This window comes from Castor canadensis, chromosome 9 (assembly GCF_047511655.1).
Source record: "Castor canadensis chromosome 9, mCasCan1.hap1v2, whole genome shotgun sequence".
Taxonomy (NCBI): domain Eukaryota; kingdom Metazoa; phylum Chordata; class Mammalia; order Rodentia; family Castoridae; genus Castor; species Castor canadensis.
Genome location: NC_133394.1, coordinates 95,634,907 through 95,653,337, shown reverse-complemented (window position 1 = coordinate 95,653,337; position 18,431 = coordinate 95,634,907). Strand labels below are relative to the sequence as shown.

The 18,431-nt window shown below is 37.8% G+C and overlaps 1 protein-coding gene across 6 annotated transcripts in view; it reads right to left on the bottom strand.

Annotated features, from left to right (window-relative positions):
- Positions 1-18,431, bottom strand: part of Ankrd17 (ankyrin repeat domain 17) — a 153,435-nt gene that overhangs the window by 5,650 nt on the left and 129,354 nt on the right. For all 6 annotated transcript variants that reach the window (XM_020157111.2, XM_020157112.2, XM_020157113.2 and 3 more), the window contains 2 exons: positions 16,279-17,912; positions 11,519-11,716 (listed from right to left, as the gene is read on the bottom strand). In XM_020157111.2, the coding sequence (XP_020012700.1) occupies positions 11,519-11,716; positions 16,279-17,912 (1,832 nt within the window). The remainder of the gene's footprint in view (positions 1-11,518; positions 11,717-16,278; positions 17,913-18,431) is intronic.

Below are 18,431 nucleotides of genomic sequence, written 5' to 3'. Positions count from 1 at the left end.
GAAAAATTTAGTTATGCTTTTAGACAGAATACTTTTTATTTTTTTCAAACCAAATCCAAAGGACTCACACAATGCTACACACATTCTACCTCTAAACTATAGCCCCGGTTCCCATGATATTTTTTTGACTTTGGTGGTATTAAAGTTTGAACTCAATCCTTCATGCTTGTAAGGCAGGCACTCTACTGCTTGAGCCATGCCTCGAGCCGTTTTCTGCTCTGGATCACAATTCTTCTATTTTAGCTTCCTCTCACTGCTGGGATGACAGGCATGCATGACCATAACCAGCTTTTCTTCCACCGAGATGGGTCTCCCAAACTTTTTGGCCTAGGTTGGCCTAGGACAGTGATCCTCCTGATCTCAGTAGCTCAAGTAGCTTGGTATGGGATGAATATGCATCACTGTAATATTTTGCTCAGGCTGGTCTCAAACGACCATTCTCCCCACATACATATATATGTTTGAGTCTCCTGCGCCCAACCCCACAATATATATTTTTAAGACTTCTAATATATATAATTTTAGATTCATAGAGTTAGTAAGTGCCATGGAAATTAATCCCAAATTATTAATAGGGCCTCTGCTTCCAGAGGCCTACTTTGGTTAAATTGACTCAATCTCTCAATGAGTTGCAGTGACTATTACCTAAGAAGAATCAATGTGTAAGTATTTTATAAATTGTAACTAATGAATTTTATTTTTTCCCCCAGAAAAGGAGGAAATAAAGAGTTCAGAAAGTGAAAAGCACTTGCTGCTTGCCTGGGGAACCTGCCTCAAAAACTAGTGGACTTCACTTTCTCCTCCAAAGTTTGGGTTGTGGTGAATTTTCCCAATAACACATGAACCTCATTCCTTTATTATGATATGAGTCCCATCTACCTTTTAATATCTGTCATAACAAAAAAGCATTTATGATGTTTAAATTTTATTGTATCAACAGTTACCTCAAATTCTCATTTCCTTTTTTTTTTTTGGTGATACTGGAGTTTGAACTCAGGGCTTCCTACTTGCTAGGCAGGCAATCTAAAACTACAACTGTGAGTCCTCCTCTAGCTCTCTTATTTCATATTTTGACTATTACTATGCCTTTTCTACTTTTCCATTATTTTAACTGCCTCTTTCATGATTCTAAATCTGTACTACTAGTGACAAATGGGTATAAAGTTTAAATTACTCAAAACTAAGTTAAAATATATTAAACTAAGTTAATATAATGAAATGTTTTTATAGGTATTAGGTGAGTACAATGTGCCTACTACGGCCTGTACAAGGCAGGTGCGGAGCCACTCCAAGGGGGCAAGTGTGGCCTAGTTCTCTTCACTGGCAATCTCAGGAGCCCTGAGGTCACCTTACTACAGAGCCAGGAACCTGAGCCTGAAGGAAGACAATGGATTCAGGTGAGGAACAGGGGTGGAGGCAGCTGGCCACCCTTGGGCATAAGCTAGGTCTAAAGAGTGGCTCTGCTAGTAGGGAACCTTTCCTCCAAGTGTGTGGGAGTGGGTGTTTTCTAAGGTGGGAATCAACTTGTCATGCCCTTCTGAAGAACCCACATCTGGGCACAGACCAGGATGCCTTCTGGCATATCTCTTAGGCCCTTCCCTGTAATGTTCCCAATTTTAGTTATCTCAAAACTGTCCACTCCCCAGAGAAAAACAAAGAGGAGAACCAGGCCTGGGGGCTCAGGCCTGTAATCCTAGCTACTCAGGAAGCAGCGATCAGGAGGATCACAGTTTGAAGCCAGCCCAGAAAAACAGCTTGTGAGACCCTATCTCAAAAAAACCCACTACCAAAAAAGGGCTAATGGAGTGGCTCAAGTGGTAGAGCTTCTTTCATCTCATTTGATCTACCTACCCCTGTGCCTGAGGGAGCTGCTGGTGGTGGGGCACTACCTTCTCTGAGATGCCCCTGAGCCTCAGGGGACGGATAGAAAGATTGGTTAGGCAAGAGAGACACTGCTTGAGGGAGGAACTACTTCACCTCACCAAGGAGGGTGTTTAGAAAACAGGGCAAACTGGGGGGGATTCTGAGGGCCAGGTTGAAGTTCTTGAATATACTCTTAAAGTTAGGGTGGGAATAATGAATTGATAAGACTAAGCAGGGAACAGATCAGATTTTAAAAATTTTTCTTTTGGTTTTTAATTTATTTTTTGGTTACTTACTTATTTTGGTTGTACTGGAGTTTGAACTCAGGGCTTCACACTTGCTAGGCATGTACTCTACCACTTGACCCAGTTCTCAAATTAGATTTTAAACTTGGGCATCTGACTAGAGGTAACCAGTAACAAGGAAAAAACAGAGGTGGACATGGAGGTTTGGCAGGTAAAGGGAGTAGAAGCAACAGGGGCCAATAGTGGGGAAATGAAAGCTTGGGTGTGATAACTCAGAAAATTCCCTAGGTGGTATACACAACAATCTCAAAGTCTAATGCTTAGATTAAAAAATAATGTAAAAGGTTACAACTTATTATGTAGATATTATTGGTGATCAAAACCATGAAATATATAGGCTGGCTATCTATAAAAATAAATCAGAAAAAGTATTCCCTTCTAGTGAAAACTAACATATTTCCTGCAGCTCTAGATGCATTAACATGCTTAACATCATTTACTATTTTTAGAGACAGAGTCTTGCTATGTAACTCAAGAGTGACCCAGAACTCACTATATAGCCCAGACTGGCCTCGAACTCATGATTCTCTCTCTCAATTTCCTGAGTGCTGGGATTACATATGTGTATCATTGGCTTAGCATTTACTTCTAAGAAATCATAAGGCTATGGAAAAGCCACAGGCATGTCTTTAAAGCAATTATAACTATTTTAAAATTTCACATATTTTACCTTAAAATTACACTACTATGAGAGAGAACTCTGGGAAGATGTGGGTGGTGAGCACAGGTTTTTATTTTTCCCAAATCCCTCCATAAAAAGAAAGCCACTAAATTAGCAAAACTAAAAATCCATGGATAAAATGAACAATAAAACTAATAGAAAAGGAATCCAAATAAATCCAAAGATACAAATGAATGGGGACAAATAACAAATGCTTATAAGACACATGTGGTATCAGCATCTATGTGGAAAAAAACAACTATGAATCCTCTAGACCTAAGAACAGTAGAACAGAACCTCAAAACAGTCCAAAATACTCAATGGACAGCAGGCTTTGATTTTTTTTTTTGTTGTTGTTGTTTTTATGGGAGCAGGGTTTGAATTTAGGGCTTCAGTTCACAAAGCAAGAGCTCTACCACTTGAGCCACACCTCCAGTCCGACAGCAGGCTTTGAAAATATGAGAACAGGTAAAATTGGGCAGGTCCTGCTTTACACATGGGTGATTACAAGGGGTACACAATAAAAGGTCCAAAGAAGCCGGAGTACTATGGGCACTACCTATTTGAAGTCTCCTAGAACAAAGCCTCGCAATGATAAGAAACTTTGGGAACAGAATTCAAATTGAGCAGGAAAGGGACAACAAAAGCAAAGCAAAAAGAAAATCCAGTCATAAACAGAGGATATAAATCAGTGGTACAGTGCTTCTGATGCAAGTACAAGGCCCTGGATTTGAGCCCCATCACTGGAGGAGGGAAGGAAAAAAAAAAGCAAAGCAAAAAAAAAAAAAAAAAAAAAAAAAGAACAGACGAAGGTGAGTAGATACATAAGGACAACAAAGCTAGAGGTTTAATAACAGTACAAGACTATATTTTTGTATACTTCCAACTTCAAAAAGTAACAAGAATTCTAGAGCCTTTATTAAGGTAGAGAAAATAAACTTATCCACTAGCTCCTTCTAAAGGTTCAGGGAAATACACATTTTAATTAAAAACATAGTAGTAGAGTGGTTGCCAAGCATGCATGCAAGGCCCTGAGTTTGACTGCCAGCATTGGAAAAAAAAAAAAAAAGGTATTTCATTAAAAAAACAAAATGGAAAAGGACTGCACTTGAATTCTATATAAAACAATTATATAAAATAAAAAAGGACAGGCATGGCAGTATACAGGAATATCATGAGTTTGAAGCTCCTGGGCTACATAACAAGATCCAGATAAGCCTCAGCTACATGGTGAGACCCTGTCTCAAAAAACAAAAACAAAACTCAAATACATAAATAAGTAATAATATAAACAGACCAGTAGCATTCACGTAGATAGTATCAGTACACCAAAAAGAAAGCTATAACCTAAAATTCTAAAGTGAACTAAAGCCTCCACCAAAAAAACTCTTAGATTGGATACTTTTGGCAAAGTAGCATGATATAAAAATCAGTATTAAAATATCAGTAGCTTTTCTATGTGCCAATAATGAATAAGCTGAGAAAGAACCCAGGAAAACAATCCCATCCATAAAAACCTCAAAAAAAAAAAAAAAAAACCACATAAAAGAAAAAGTTAAATATCTAGGAATAAACCAAACTAAGGCTGAGAAAGAACCCAGGAAAACAATCCCATCCATAAAAACCTCAAAAAAAAAAAAAAAAACCAGCAATACTGGAGGTTTCACAGCCTTATCACAGTCTGTTATCACCACCTGACTTCAAAATTATACTAGAGCCATAGTAACAAAAACAGCATAGACCTGGCACAAAAACAGATACATAAACCAATGTAATAAAACAGAGATCCAGAAATAAGTCCACACAGCTACAGCCATCTAATTTTATTTTTGGGGGGTGAGTAGTACTGGGGATTTGAACTCAAAGCCTCCCACTTGCTAGGCAGATAATCTAGTACTTGAGCCACTCTGCCAGCCCTTTCTTGTGTGTGTTGGGTACTTTCAAGATAGGGTCTCTCCAACTGCTTGCCAAAGCTAGCTTCAAACCTCAGTCCTCTGAATCTCTGCTTCCCAAGTAGCTAGGATTATAGGTGTGAGCTACTGGTGCCTGGTTCAATCATTTGATTTTTTTTTTTTTCTTTCTTTAAAGCCATCTGATTTTTGACAAAGTTCCAAAACCTATGTGGGAGAAAAGATAATCTCTTCAACAAATAGTGTTGAGGCATAGTACTGGAATTCCTAGCCAGAACAAGAGAGGAGAGAGAATTCAAATAGAGAAGAAAGAAGTCAAATTGTCCCTATTTGAAGACAGTATGATCCTGTAACTGAAAGACCCTAAAAACTCATCCGAAATAACTCTTAGATCTCATAAATACATTCAGCAAAGTAGGATACAGAAAACAGTGTTATTTCTATATACAATGAACAGTCTGAGAAAGAAATCAAGAAAACAGTATCATTCATAGCGGCTTCAAAAGAAATTAAAATACTTAGGAACAAATTTAATAAAGGAGATGACTGAATTATAAAACAACAATTACAAATCACTAAAGAAAGTAATCAATGAGCCAGACTCAGTAGTGGAGTAAGCCACTGGAATCTCAGATCAGGAGATTTACAGTTTGAAGCCAGCCTGGGCAAATAGTTCTTGAGACCCTATCTTGAAAAAAACCCCATCACAAACACACACACAAAAAAAGGGCTGGCGGAGTGGAATGGCTCAAGGTGTAGGACTTGAGTTCAAGCCCCAGTACTGCCAAAAAAAGGGAAGTAATCAATGAAGACATTAGAAGATGGAACAACATCCCATCTATGGGTCAGCAGAATCAATATTTTGAAAATGGCTATACTACCTATATATGCTCAATGCAATCTCTACCAAAATTCTAATGACATTCTTCACTGAGAGAGAAAAGTCAATCCTAAAGTTCCAATGGAAGCACAAAAGATCTTGAATAGCCAAAGCAATCCTGAACCAAAAAAGCAACACTGGAAGTAAGGAGCACTCATGTGCCCCTTAATACGATAGAGCTTGCACTCCCATGTTTATACCTGACTTTAAACTATACTACAGAGCCAAAGCAATAAAAACAGCATGGTACTGGCACCAAAACAGACATGAAGACTAATGGAAAAGCACAGAAGACACTTACTTAACAAACCCACGCAATACAACTGTTCTATTTTTTGACAAAGGAGTCCAAAATATTCACCGGAGGAAAAATACCCTCTTCAACAAACGGTGCTGGGAAAACTGGATTTCCACCTGCAGAAGACTGAAAGTAGATCCCAGTCTCTCACCTTATACTAGCATCAATTCGTAGTGGATTAAAGATCTTAATGTAAGATCTGAAATGGTGAAATTACTTCAGGAAGAAAATAGGGAACTCACTAGACCATGTAAGTTTAGGCAATAACTTTATGAACAGAACTCAAATAGATCACCAACTAAAAAAAAGGAATGACAAAGGGGACTGCATAAAACTAAAAAGCTTCGGCACAGCAAAGGAAATAAATGGTCACCAGACTAGAGATAGCCTACAGAACAGGAGAAAATCTTTGCCAGCTTTACTGAAAAGGGATTCATAACCAGAATATAAAAGCAGTTCAAAAACTAACCTCTCAAAGAATCAACAACACTGAATAAATGGGCAAATGAAATGAACAGACAATTCCCAAAAGAAGAACAAATGGCCAATAAATGCACAAAAAAAAATGCTCAACACCCTTGGCCATAAAGAAAACGCAAATTGTCACTCCACTATATCAGTCAAAATCAGTAACACAAACAACAATAAATACTGGCAAGGGTGTGGGGAAAAAGGGACACTTCTACACTGTTGGTGGGAATGTAATTAGTGTAACTGCTACAGAAAGTAGTATGGAGGTTCCTCAAGAAACTAAAAACACAACTACCACACGATCCAGTGATACCACTCCTGGACATTCCTGTGCCCCTTAATGCAATAGAGCGCTTGTACTCCCATGTTTATTGCAGCGCTATCCCCAAAAGCCAAGCTTTGAAAATGACCCAGATGCTCCACAACTGATGAATGTATTAAGAAAATGTGGCATATATATATATATATATATATACAATGGAGTTTCATTCAACCATAAAGAAGAATAAAATTATCTTGTTTGTAGGTAAATGGATGGAACTACAGAAAATCATGTTAAGTGAAGTGAGCCAGGCTCAAAAAATTCAAAGATCACATTTTCCCTCATAAGTAGAAGCTACATCTATAAGTTAAGTGTATATATAAATACACACACACACAGAGAAATATATAGTGAGAGAACAAGACTGTATTAGTGAGTCTGTCTAAGGGGACAAAGGGAGGTAGGCGAGGGAGAGAAAAATGTTAGAGAATTAAAAATTTTGAAACCCATCTGTATATGAATATAATAGAAAGCAATGCACTGTAAGCTGCTGAATTAGTTAGGGGAGCATGGTGATAGAGGAAGAATAAGTAATGTGGGGGGTTAATTTTATTAAACCTTAAGTACCAAGATGACACACCCTTGGACTACCAATATACACTTTTTAAAAAAATGAAGGATACAAGGATAAAACAGATCTTTTCCAGGGGTACGTACCATGGGAGTGGGGTAGGCATATAAGGAAAGGGTAAATGAGGTTGAATATGGTGGATGTATTTTGTATTCATATATGAAAATAGAATGAAACCTGTTGAAATTGTTCTAAGAAGGCGGGGAAGGGAGAAGTGGGAGAATGATGGAGGGAGTAAATCTAACTAAGATATATTGTAAATATCACAATGTAATCCCCTGTACAACTATTATGTGCTAAAAAAAAGGGGGGGGGCGGGAGGTTTTGGAAAAACTGGATTCCCACATGTAAAAGACTGAACTAGACCTATTTTTAATGATGTTACTCTAGAAGATTTTCTTTCCAAATAATGATTGAAAAGTTAAATAGTGCCAGGTACCACAACTGTAACAGAACATTGCTGTTTATTTATTTTTTAAATAAGAGTAAGCTAGATCTCTTTCTCCATAATTATGTATATATAATTTTTTGTGGGCCTGGAATTTGAACTAAGGGCCTACACCTTGAGCCACTCCACCAGCCCTTTTTTGTGATTTTTTTTTTTTTTTTCAAAGATAGGGTCTGTAGAACTATTTGCCCAGGCTGGCCCAGAACACATTCCTGATCTCTGCCTCCTGAGTAGCTGGAATTACAGCCATGAGCCATGCTGTCCAGTAAAAGACCATGAGACCTTTGTGTTCCTTTTTCTTTTTTGAAGTACTGGGGTTTGAACTCAGGGCTTCACACTTCTGGGCAGGCATTCTATCATGTGAGCCACTTTGCCAGACCCAATCGATATAAGTTTTTTAGATGACTGTAAAACCCGGAAATGCTATTGCTACTATTAATGCATACACTGCTATTAGTGTACACACACACACACACACACACACACACACACACACACCCCAGTAATTACTATATATATATACGTGTGTGTGTGTGTGTGTGTATATACACACACACACACACATATATAAAGTTTGAAGTTTTGGAACTTTAGCTATGTTGTCAACTTCGTACCAAAAAACTTGGAAAACGGCAATGTATTAAAAAGCACATATTACAAATTTCTGCTCATATTGGTTGCATTGTTACTAAAAGCACAACAGTTTTCAACAAAAAGCCATACACAAACACCTGGACAAACACGTACAATATATTAATGTATTAACAAAGTAATAAATGGTAGTATTAGTGGATATGTTTTTACATACTTAAAAACACTGCTCTGAGAATTCATTCTAGGAAGATTAACTACCAAAAAAATTTCAGGTAATAAATGTCAAGGCATAGTTAAATCAAAATTTTAACTCCTTTTCTCTTTTTCCATTTTTTTTAGTGAGTATGGTAATGAAAAAATTCTATATGGAAATAGGTGAATATGAACCATCACATGTAAATACTTCAAGGAAATACTACTTTAGTGGTTTAGTTTCAACTCAACAACACTCAAAGATATGCTCCATATCTCCATTTTAAAATAATTTAAAAAAATAATGTGTTTGAGACTTTTTAATCATTGGCTATTTACAATATGTCTTCTCCTCTGCTCGCATTCTATTAGTTTTGACTATATTTAAGATTTGCCAAGCAGGGTGCCAGTGGCTCACACCTGTACTCTTAGCTACTCAGGAGGCAGAGATCAAGAGGATGGTGGTTTGAAGCCAGCCAGAGCAAACTGTTCACAAGACTCTATCTTGAAAAAACCTTTCAAAGAAAGGCTGGTGGAGTGGCTCAAGGCGTGGGCCCTGGGTTCAAATCCCAGTAGCACACACACAAAAAAAGAACTGCCTAAAGCCTAAAGCTCTTTTTTTGAGGGGTAGGGGTGGGGAGACACTGGGATTTGAACTCAGGGCTTTGTGCTAGAAAAGCAGGGTATATTATTGCTTGAGCCAGCCCTCAGTCCATTTTGCTCTGGTTTTTGTTTTTTGTTCTTTTTCGTGGGACTGGTTTGAATTCAGGCTTCAGACTTGCAAAGAAGGCACTCACAAAGCAGGCACTCTATCACTTGAGCCACCAGTCCAGTCCTGCTCTGGTTATTTTTGAGATGGGAACTCCTGAACTATTTGCCTGGGCTGGTCTTGAACTGCTAGTCTCCCAATCTTGGTCTGCCAACTACTGAAGCTTTCTGGTGTGAGCCACTGGTATCAGCTTGCCTGTAGCTCTTTAATTATCTTTTACTTTCACTTTCTCAAGGTTTCACTATATAGCAGCACATTTCTAGAACTAACAAAAACAGGACTAACATTTCATGTAATAATCATCACCCTTATTTTTTATCATCAAAACAAACAAACCCTCCCAACAATAACAAAGGAGGATAATATATACACTATTCCATTTACTTCTTACACTAATTCTATATGGCAGGTATTATAGATGAGAAAATTGACATACACTAAAGTGACTCGTTTAAGCTCACATAACTGGGGTGGTGACTAACTTCAAAAGTGCTAAATGGTCAATAGCTATTACTATTATTATTAAACATATAGTTAGTAGCTATATCAATGTAATCCATTGTTAATTGTTAATTATTTTATTTCTTGTATTTTATATTTGTCCTAAAATTTCTTCAAAATTTTGTCCCTAAAGAGGACTCCTGAAGTACCAATCTTTAGCACTGAATTATACCTATCATGCTCCAATATACAGCTATCAACTTTCTGATAGATGCTCGTAATCCTCTATAGTATATAGAAATTTATGTTATATTGAGTATAGCTTTAAATAACTGAAATTATATAATGTTCTACTATTATCTAGATATTTTAGAACTAAAATGTTATTAGCAGGGATGCCAGAGTGGCTCAAGTGGTAGAGTACCTGTCTAGTAACTGTGAGGCCCTGAGTTCAAACTGCAGTACCACCACCACCAAAAAAAAAAAGTTATCTGCAACTATTTATTCCTTAGAGTTATATGTTCTATTTAGGGGCTGGGGTTGTAGCTCAGCCCTTGCTTTACATGCATGAGGCCCTGGGTTTGATGCTTACCATTGCAAAACAGAGTATTCTATTTAATGGATTATGTTTATATAAGCAGGCTATGGAATACTGTCAGCTATATTCTCTTTACCTCAATTATGACTCCTAACACATTTTAAGACATCTTATCAGGTGCTGGTAGCTCATGCCTGTAATCCTAGCTACTCAGGAGGCAGAGACCAAGAGGTTCATGGTTTGAAGCCAGCCCAGGCAAATAGTTCCAAAGACCCTATCTTGGAAAAAACCCATCACACAAAAGGGTTGGTGGAGCAGCTCAGCTGTAGGCCCTGAGTTCAAACCCTAGTGTCGGAAGAAAAAAACAAAAATCTTTAGATAAAATATCTTTAACCAGAATTGTCATAGATTTCTTTTTCTTCTACTAGTATATTTTCAGTATTTATACAATATATAAATTCACTGTAGGCCAAATGCTACTTTATGCTTTAACTGACAATGAGTGTCAAATATTTCAGTATTTTTATTTTCTCATCAAGTTCATGAAGTTCATCACTACCTATCCTACAACTGTTAGAAGAAATCTCGTCATTTAAAATATGGACACTGTAAGTGATTTTCAACCTTTTTAAAAATCACATATGATTTTTTAATGTTCAGTTTCTATTTTGCTTGAGGCAATTAGTACAGATGTTCCTTATGATTGCTGATGGATGATGCTTTAGTACAGTACTGTCTTGGGGATGAGTATGTTTTCTTGTGCTGTTTATGTAGATGAGATTTAGGTGGACAAAATGTACACTTTTACCAGCTTTCTGCTCAGCAGCTGTATTCTCAAACTAAAAGCAAATGTAAATTAATAGGCGTGCTCTGGGGATGAAGCTCAGTGTAAGAGTACATACCTAGCATGTGTGAGGCCTTGGTTTCAACACCCAGCATACACACACAAAATAAGTAAATAAATAAAAATGAAAAAAAAAAAAAAGACTACAAATTCTTTTAGAAATAGATTGCCAAGAGTTACAAACTTTATTCTTACGGTATTAAAATTATATATAATGCAATTTAAAAGTTAAAAATCCCAAACTTGGAAAAACAAAAACTTTTTTTATTGACATGTGCAAATTCTTCTTTTTTTGTTATAGGCTATTTTGGTGTTTCTGGGGTTTGAACAGGGCTAAGCAAGCATTCTACCACTTGAGGCTACTCTACCACTCTCAAATTCTTCTTTTGGAGTTATGCATATACTACTCACCATTTGATGCTGATGAACATGGAGTCAACAAACTAAGTGGGGAAAAATGTTGTCTGTTAAAGTTAGCAGCTGCAGGTGCTCCTCCAAGAGGTGCTCCGGGTCCATACATCTGACCTCCTGAAAGGTTTGAGGCAAAGTTTCCCAAATGTGTAGAAGAAGGTGTTACAGAACCATATGGCGAGTCCATATTGACAATACCTATAATGGAATAGACCAATGTAGTTTATAATAGTTACCCCTAGGAGAAAGAATTAAGACAGAGCTAAAATTCTAAGAGATATATATCCAAAATATATCCAAAACTATTTTAATTATCAAAAAAAATTTCTTAGCCAGGCGCTGGTGGCTCACACCTATAATCCTATCTACTTGGGAGGCTGAGATCAGGAGGATTGTGTTTTGAGGGTAGCCAGAAAATAGTTCACAAGACCCCACCTCCAAAATAACCAGAGCAAAGTAGAATGGAGGTCCTCAAGCAGTAAAGCACCTGCTTTGCAAGCATGAAGCCTTGAGTTCAAACCCCAGTCCCACCAAAACATAAATAAATACATAAATAACTTTCTTCCAGCTGGGCATGGCAGAGCACATGTATAATTCCAGCACTCAAGAAGGTGAGGCAGAGAGGTATGGCTCAAGTGGTAGAACACCTGCCTCACAAGTATAAAGTCCTGAGTTCAAACCTCAGTACCATCAAAAAATATACTACTGCCAGGTGCCAGTGGCTCACATTTACAATCCTATCTACTCAGGAGGATTTCTATCAGGAGGACTGTGGTTCAAAGCCAGCTCAGGCAAATAGTTCTCGAAAAACCCTTCACAAAAATAGGGCTGGTGGAGTGGCTCAAGGTGAAGGCCCTGAGTTCAAGCCCCAGTACTGGAAAAAAAAAAAAGGAGGCTGAGGCAAGAAAATTAAGAGTTTGAGACTCTGTCTCAAAAAACATACTAACAAGTGACAAGTGAATACAGAAATATAGTATAAAGGTATGTACTACTCTTATTTGTTCTTTACATTTTTAGGTGGTTTAAATTTTTTTCAAAATAAAAAACTATGAAGATATATCTAAAGCCAGCATGTTGGCACATGAATATAATCTCACCTACTCTGTTGCCTGAGGCAGTAAAATGGCAAGTGTGGGGCCAGTGGGGGCAATCAAGTGAGACTGTCTAAAAATAAAGTAAGAAGGGGGAAGAGTGGACGAAGGAGAATGGTGGAGGGGGTGAAGCATGATATATTTAAGAACTTTTGTAAAAGCCACAGTGTACCCCAATCCAGCACAATAGAAAAATAAAAAATAAAGTAATAAGGGTTGAAGATGAGTCAGTGGTAGAGCACTTGCCTAGTACAGATAAGGTCTTAGGTTGAATCCCCAGTCTCTGTCTCTCTCTCTCTCTCTCACACACACACACACACACACACAAACAACAAAGATTCTGAGTCTAAAATATATATATATGGTCAAATTATATACACAAATAAAGAAAAACGAGATAAATGAAAAATTAGGATCTAGAAGTTCAGGCAAAAATAAGAGATGCTTCGTATATAATAAAACTAAGGAGAGTATTTTTTAACTCTAAATGACTCACATCTAGCACTTGTGTCCTCTGATAGATGTCAAACAGTAATTTTTACTCAAGACCTATACACCTTATAAAACTCATCTCTTTTCTACACCTTTTTACAAAGTAAGAACTTGCTTCCTTTTTCTTTAATCTCTTATGTTTTTTCTAAAAAAAAAAAAAGAAGAATCAAAAAAAACCCAAGGTCTAACATGTAGACCAGTTTGACCTCAAACCCCTAATCCTCTGGCTCCATTTCCCTAGTGCTGAGATTAAGAGATTATGATACATGCCACCATGCCCAGCTCGAAAGCTCTTTTAAGTCTTTCTAAATACATTACACCATTTTTTGGAAAGGCAAAATATCTTCACTAAATTTTATTTTATTATTTATTTATTTATTTATTTTTGTGGCACTGGGGCTTGAACTCAGGGCCCTCACCTTGAGCCACTCCATCAGCCCTATTTTTGTGAAAGGTTTTTTTGAGATAGGGTCTCAAAAACTATTTTCCCAGGTTGGCTTCGAACCCTGATTCTCCTGATCTTTGCCTCCTGCGTAGCTAGGATTATAGGCATGAGCCTCCAGCACCCGGATATTTATTTTTTTGTGGTACTGAGGTTTGAATTCAGGACCTCATGCTTGTTAGGCAGGTGCTCTACCACTTGAGCCACTCTGCCAGCAAACTCCAACTGTGACAAAATGACATTTAAAAGAATTTCTTTTGGTGGGGATGACCCTAACTAAGGTACATAGCAAGCATGTATGGAAATGACATAATAAAAACCCTTATACTGATATGCTAACAAAAATGCTTTTAAAAATACTAAAAAATTCTTCTTTTAAAATCGTTATATCAATTCTATTACTTTAATACTCAAGAGGAATTGTTTTTGAAAACATTTTGAAAACTTAATATTCAATCATCCCCAACAAAAAATTATTTATTGATGATTTAAGCTACATTTTTGCATGTTACAAAAATAGGTAAAATTACATTGATTTCTCAATTAAACTTGGATTTTTTTTCAGGGGGAACGATACTGAACTTAGGGTTTCATACTTACTGGCAGGCACTCTAACCACATGAGCCATTTTGCCAGTCCAAACCTGGAAATTTTTGTCCCACATATCTCCAAATGGCAATTTTTCTGACCTTATTTATTTATCTATTTATTTTGGAGATGGGGTGAGTGCACTGGGTTTTGAACTCAGAGCCTTGTGCTTTGCTAGGGGGTTACTCTACCACCTGTGTCATGCATCCAGCTCATGATTTATATGTAAAATATTAAAGACTAAACATTTTAGGCTTGGAAGATCATACGGTCTCTGACCCAATTACTCGTTTTGTCATTACAGAGTAAAAGCAGCTACAATATGCAAGTAAGTGGGCACAGCTAGATAAAACTTTACTCATGAACACCAAAATCTGATCTCATTCCTTTTTGTGTGCCACATTATTCTTTAAAATCATTTTCTGGGTGGCTGGAGGTGTGGCTCAAGTGGTATAGTGGCTAGCAAGTGGTCCTGAGTTCAAACCCCAACACCATAAAACCAAAAACAAGTTAAGCTAGGTATGGTGGTACACACCTGTAATCCCAACACTCAAGAGGCTGAGGCAGGATAATTATGAGTTTGAGGCTAATCAGGTACACAGCAAGATCCTGCCTCAAAAATATTTTTATTTTTTTATCCTGGCATGGTGTGCACCTACAGTCCCAGCTACTCCGAAGACAGGTGAGAGGATCACTTGAGGCCACAAGTTTGAGACCAGTCTTGGCAACACAGTGAAATACTATCTCAAATAAATACATAAATAAGTAATTTTTCAAATGTAAAAACAGGCAGGAGGCTACATTTGAACCACAGACCACAGTGTGCCAATCTCTCACATGGACTGTCTTTTTGGTTTTGTGGAGTTTTTTTTTTTGGCGGTACTAGGGTTTGAACCCACACCTTGAGCCACTCACTCTACAAGCCCTTTTTAATGAAGGGTTTTTTCCAAAATAGGGTCTCACAAACTATTTGCATGGGCTGGCTTTGAACTGAGATCCTCCTGATCTCTGCCCCCTGAGCAGCTAGGATTACAGACAAACTGGCATGGATTATCTTTAATAACTTGAACTAATTACACCAAAACAAAATAGCTGCTCAAAATAGTGGCTCAAGTGATAAAACCATGAGGCCCTGAGTTCAAAACCAATGCCACCAAAAAACCACAAAAACAAAATTGTTCTAAATGCAGTTTGATATCCTGGATTGGATCCTGCAACAGAAGGAGGACATTACTAGAAAAACTGTTGAAGTCTGTAGATTAGCAGTACCGTACCGGTATTAATTTCTCAGTTTTGGTAAATATACAATGATTATATAAGATATTTACATACAGGGGCAGCTATAAGAGCTCTGGTATAAATATAAAAATATTTCAAAGTAAAAAAGCTAAAAAAGCAATTGCTTACAATTATAAGATCTTTAGCTCCCCTATAAATATCAATGTTGTCTAATAGAACTTCCCATGAGAATAGAAGTGTTATTCATCTTTGCTGTTCAACATGGTAACCATTCGCCAAAAGTACTTATTAGGGACTTGAAATATGGGTACCTTGACTAAGATGAATTTCTAATTTTATTTAATTTTCATTAATTTAAATTGAAATACCACAGATGGCTAATGATTACTATATTCGACTATGTATCTCTATTTTTCTCACAAACTAGTTTTATTTTAAAAACTAAAAAGATAAGCAGAAAAAAAGACAAGTACGAATGAAATCAAATTCAATAAAATGTTAATTATCTGGTTTTTGAAATAAAGGCAAATTTTTGGTGGCATTACATTACGAATTTAAAAAGTGAAAGACTTTTTTACATTGATAGACAAAAATAGATCTGATAAATACAGGCAAACTCTATTACACCTTTTAAAAGGTTAAAGAAAACCACTATACTAAATATGCATCATAAAATAACATTTAACTGAATACAGTCGTGGGTTGGGATATAGCTCAGTGGTAGAGCTCTAGCCTAGCTCACATAAAGCATTGAGTTTAATTTTCAGTACCACAAAAACAAAACAAAATCTCTGTCCATATAGCCCAGTCATAAAGTAAAAACATCAGAAAATGACCAAGAGTTTTCATAACACCCATGTAAATGCCATGTAAATGACTAGCTGCAAAATGTCAGAATACATACTCACCTGAGGGACTTGGAGCAGGTCTCTGTAATGGTGGTCTAAAACCTGGAGCTTTGGAAGTATCAGACTGATGTAAAGGATCTGAATTTGGCAAATATGAGGATTTTCCTGAAAGCATAGATTCTGGTGTTGACTGAGATGAGACAACAGATCCTCCCCAAAAGGCATGAGCAGAAGTAGGGTTGTTTTCAAACAATGTGCTGAAGGGCCCAAATGGTAAGGGTGCACTGAAATTGGGAGCAATAGGCTTATTTGCTGGATGTACTGAATTCTGACAAGCACTTTGTGTACTTAAGGTTGAAGGTAGCTGGACAGAAGAGGGAACACTGTGAGGTCTTTTAATGTGATTGACACTGAGGACTGCAACAGATGAGTTTTGCACTGGAGCTGGATTCTTGAGAGGGGCAGCTGTGCCATGAGAGGGTGGTCTAATAGCAGGGGATTCCATTTTAGGAGGCTGGGAGCATCCCATTTGTGTTTGAGGCATAGGGTAAGTCACTGGGGCAGTAGAAGGCACCGCCACTGGAGCAGAACTTGTTGTTGCTAAAGGAGGAACAGTCATTCTAACTTCCGGGGGAGGAACCTGAGACTGCTGAAGAGGTGGTCTTGGTTCCTGAGAAACAGATCCCGGAGGTTGTGGCTGAGCAGAATGAACTGATGAACTCCCAGAAGAACTGCTGTTATTTGGAGGTCTATTGTTTGCTGTTTCTACTACTGGTGGACTACCTGCTTCCTGTTCAGAGGAAGATGCGCCTTTATTTGGAGATGCTGAACCACAATCCAAAGGGCTATTTCTAGAAACCCCTCCTGGCTGAGCTGGTGGTGACGGGGAAGATGGGGATGATCCTGGATAGTGTTCTTTGGCAGTAGGCATAGGATATGTGGCATTTGTGGGTGCAGTGCTATTGTTGCTTGCTGTGGTTGTGACTGTTGTGGTTGTGGCATTGGATGTCTTCACAACTGTGACAAAAAGCTGCCTTCTGACAGAAGGTGAGCTTGGACTGCCATTTGTAGATGTACCAGGCACCGTTGAAGCTGATGAACTGGCTGTAGTTGTTGGACTTGAAGTTAAAGAACCTGCTGAATTCACCTGAGAACCACTGCTATTCTGATTGCTATGGCGAGGCACCATGTGAGGCTTAGGCGAGTTAGTAGCTCTGGCAGGGCTCAAAGGCCTGACAGGAAAAGGACCCCACGTGGATTGAGCTGGTGGAAAAGTACCTCCAAAGTGGGTCATGGGCAACCTTGGTGGACGAATCTGCTGGAAAGTCTGAGCAGCAAGCAAAGCATGTGCAAACTGTGGGGGAGGATATGCTAATGGGAGAGAAACTGGAAAACCAGGCCTCACATTATTCACTGGGTTCTTAATGGTTTTGTGAGTAGATGCAGAAGAAATTGCAGGCACAGTGAGTGCTGTGGCAGTTTGAGATGTTGATGACAGAGCTACAGTCGTCATTTTAATCCCCATTAAGGAACTATTAGCAGCAGTGGTGGTAGGTGCTGATGACCCTATTTTGGAATTTGCTGAGGAGCTTTTCAAACGATTCTTTGGAATAAGTTCATCAATTTCTTTGTCTGGATCCTTGATCAGAGCATTGATCAACTGAGTTGCTTGTCTTGTTGATTCAGTGCCACCCCTATATGATGACCAAAATAAACAAATTAGGTGCAATTTTCCCTACTTTCAATATCATAAATCCTACATTTATTTGTATGTGTGTGTGTAGGGGGAGTATTCACAGAGAACAGATAAAAGTTAACATTCTGATCACTTTTAGGTATTCTGAAAACAAAGAAATAAATCACTAGTCCTCTGAAATATGCAAATTTTTTTTTCTTTTTTTGGCAGTGCTGGGGACTGAACCCAGGGCCTTTCACATGCTAGCTAAGTGCTTTACCACTGAGCTATAACTAGCCTTAGGTGATATTTTTAACATAAAAATTCATTGTACTATTGTTTTCTTAAACTAAGAAATCCTTTTTCTACTGTAAATACATAATATTTAGAAAAGCCACAACTCACAAAGCTTATGTAATTCACAGTGTTACTGTAAAGTTAAACAGTTAATCAATACTAAGAACAATACAATAGGAGTTGTCAGAGTTGTGGAGTGCTTTCCAAGAATGAGAACGACCCTAGATTCAATCTCTAGCAC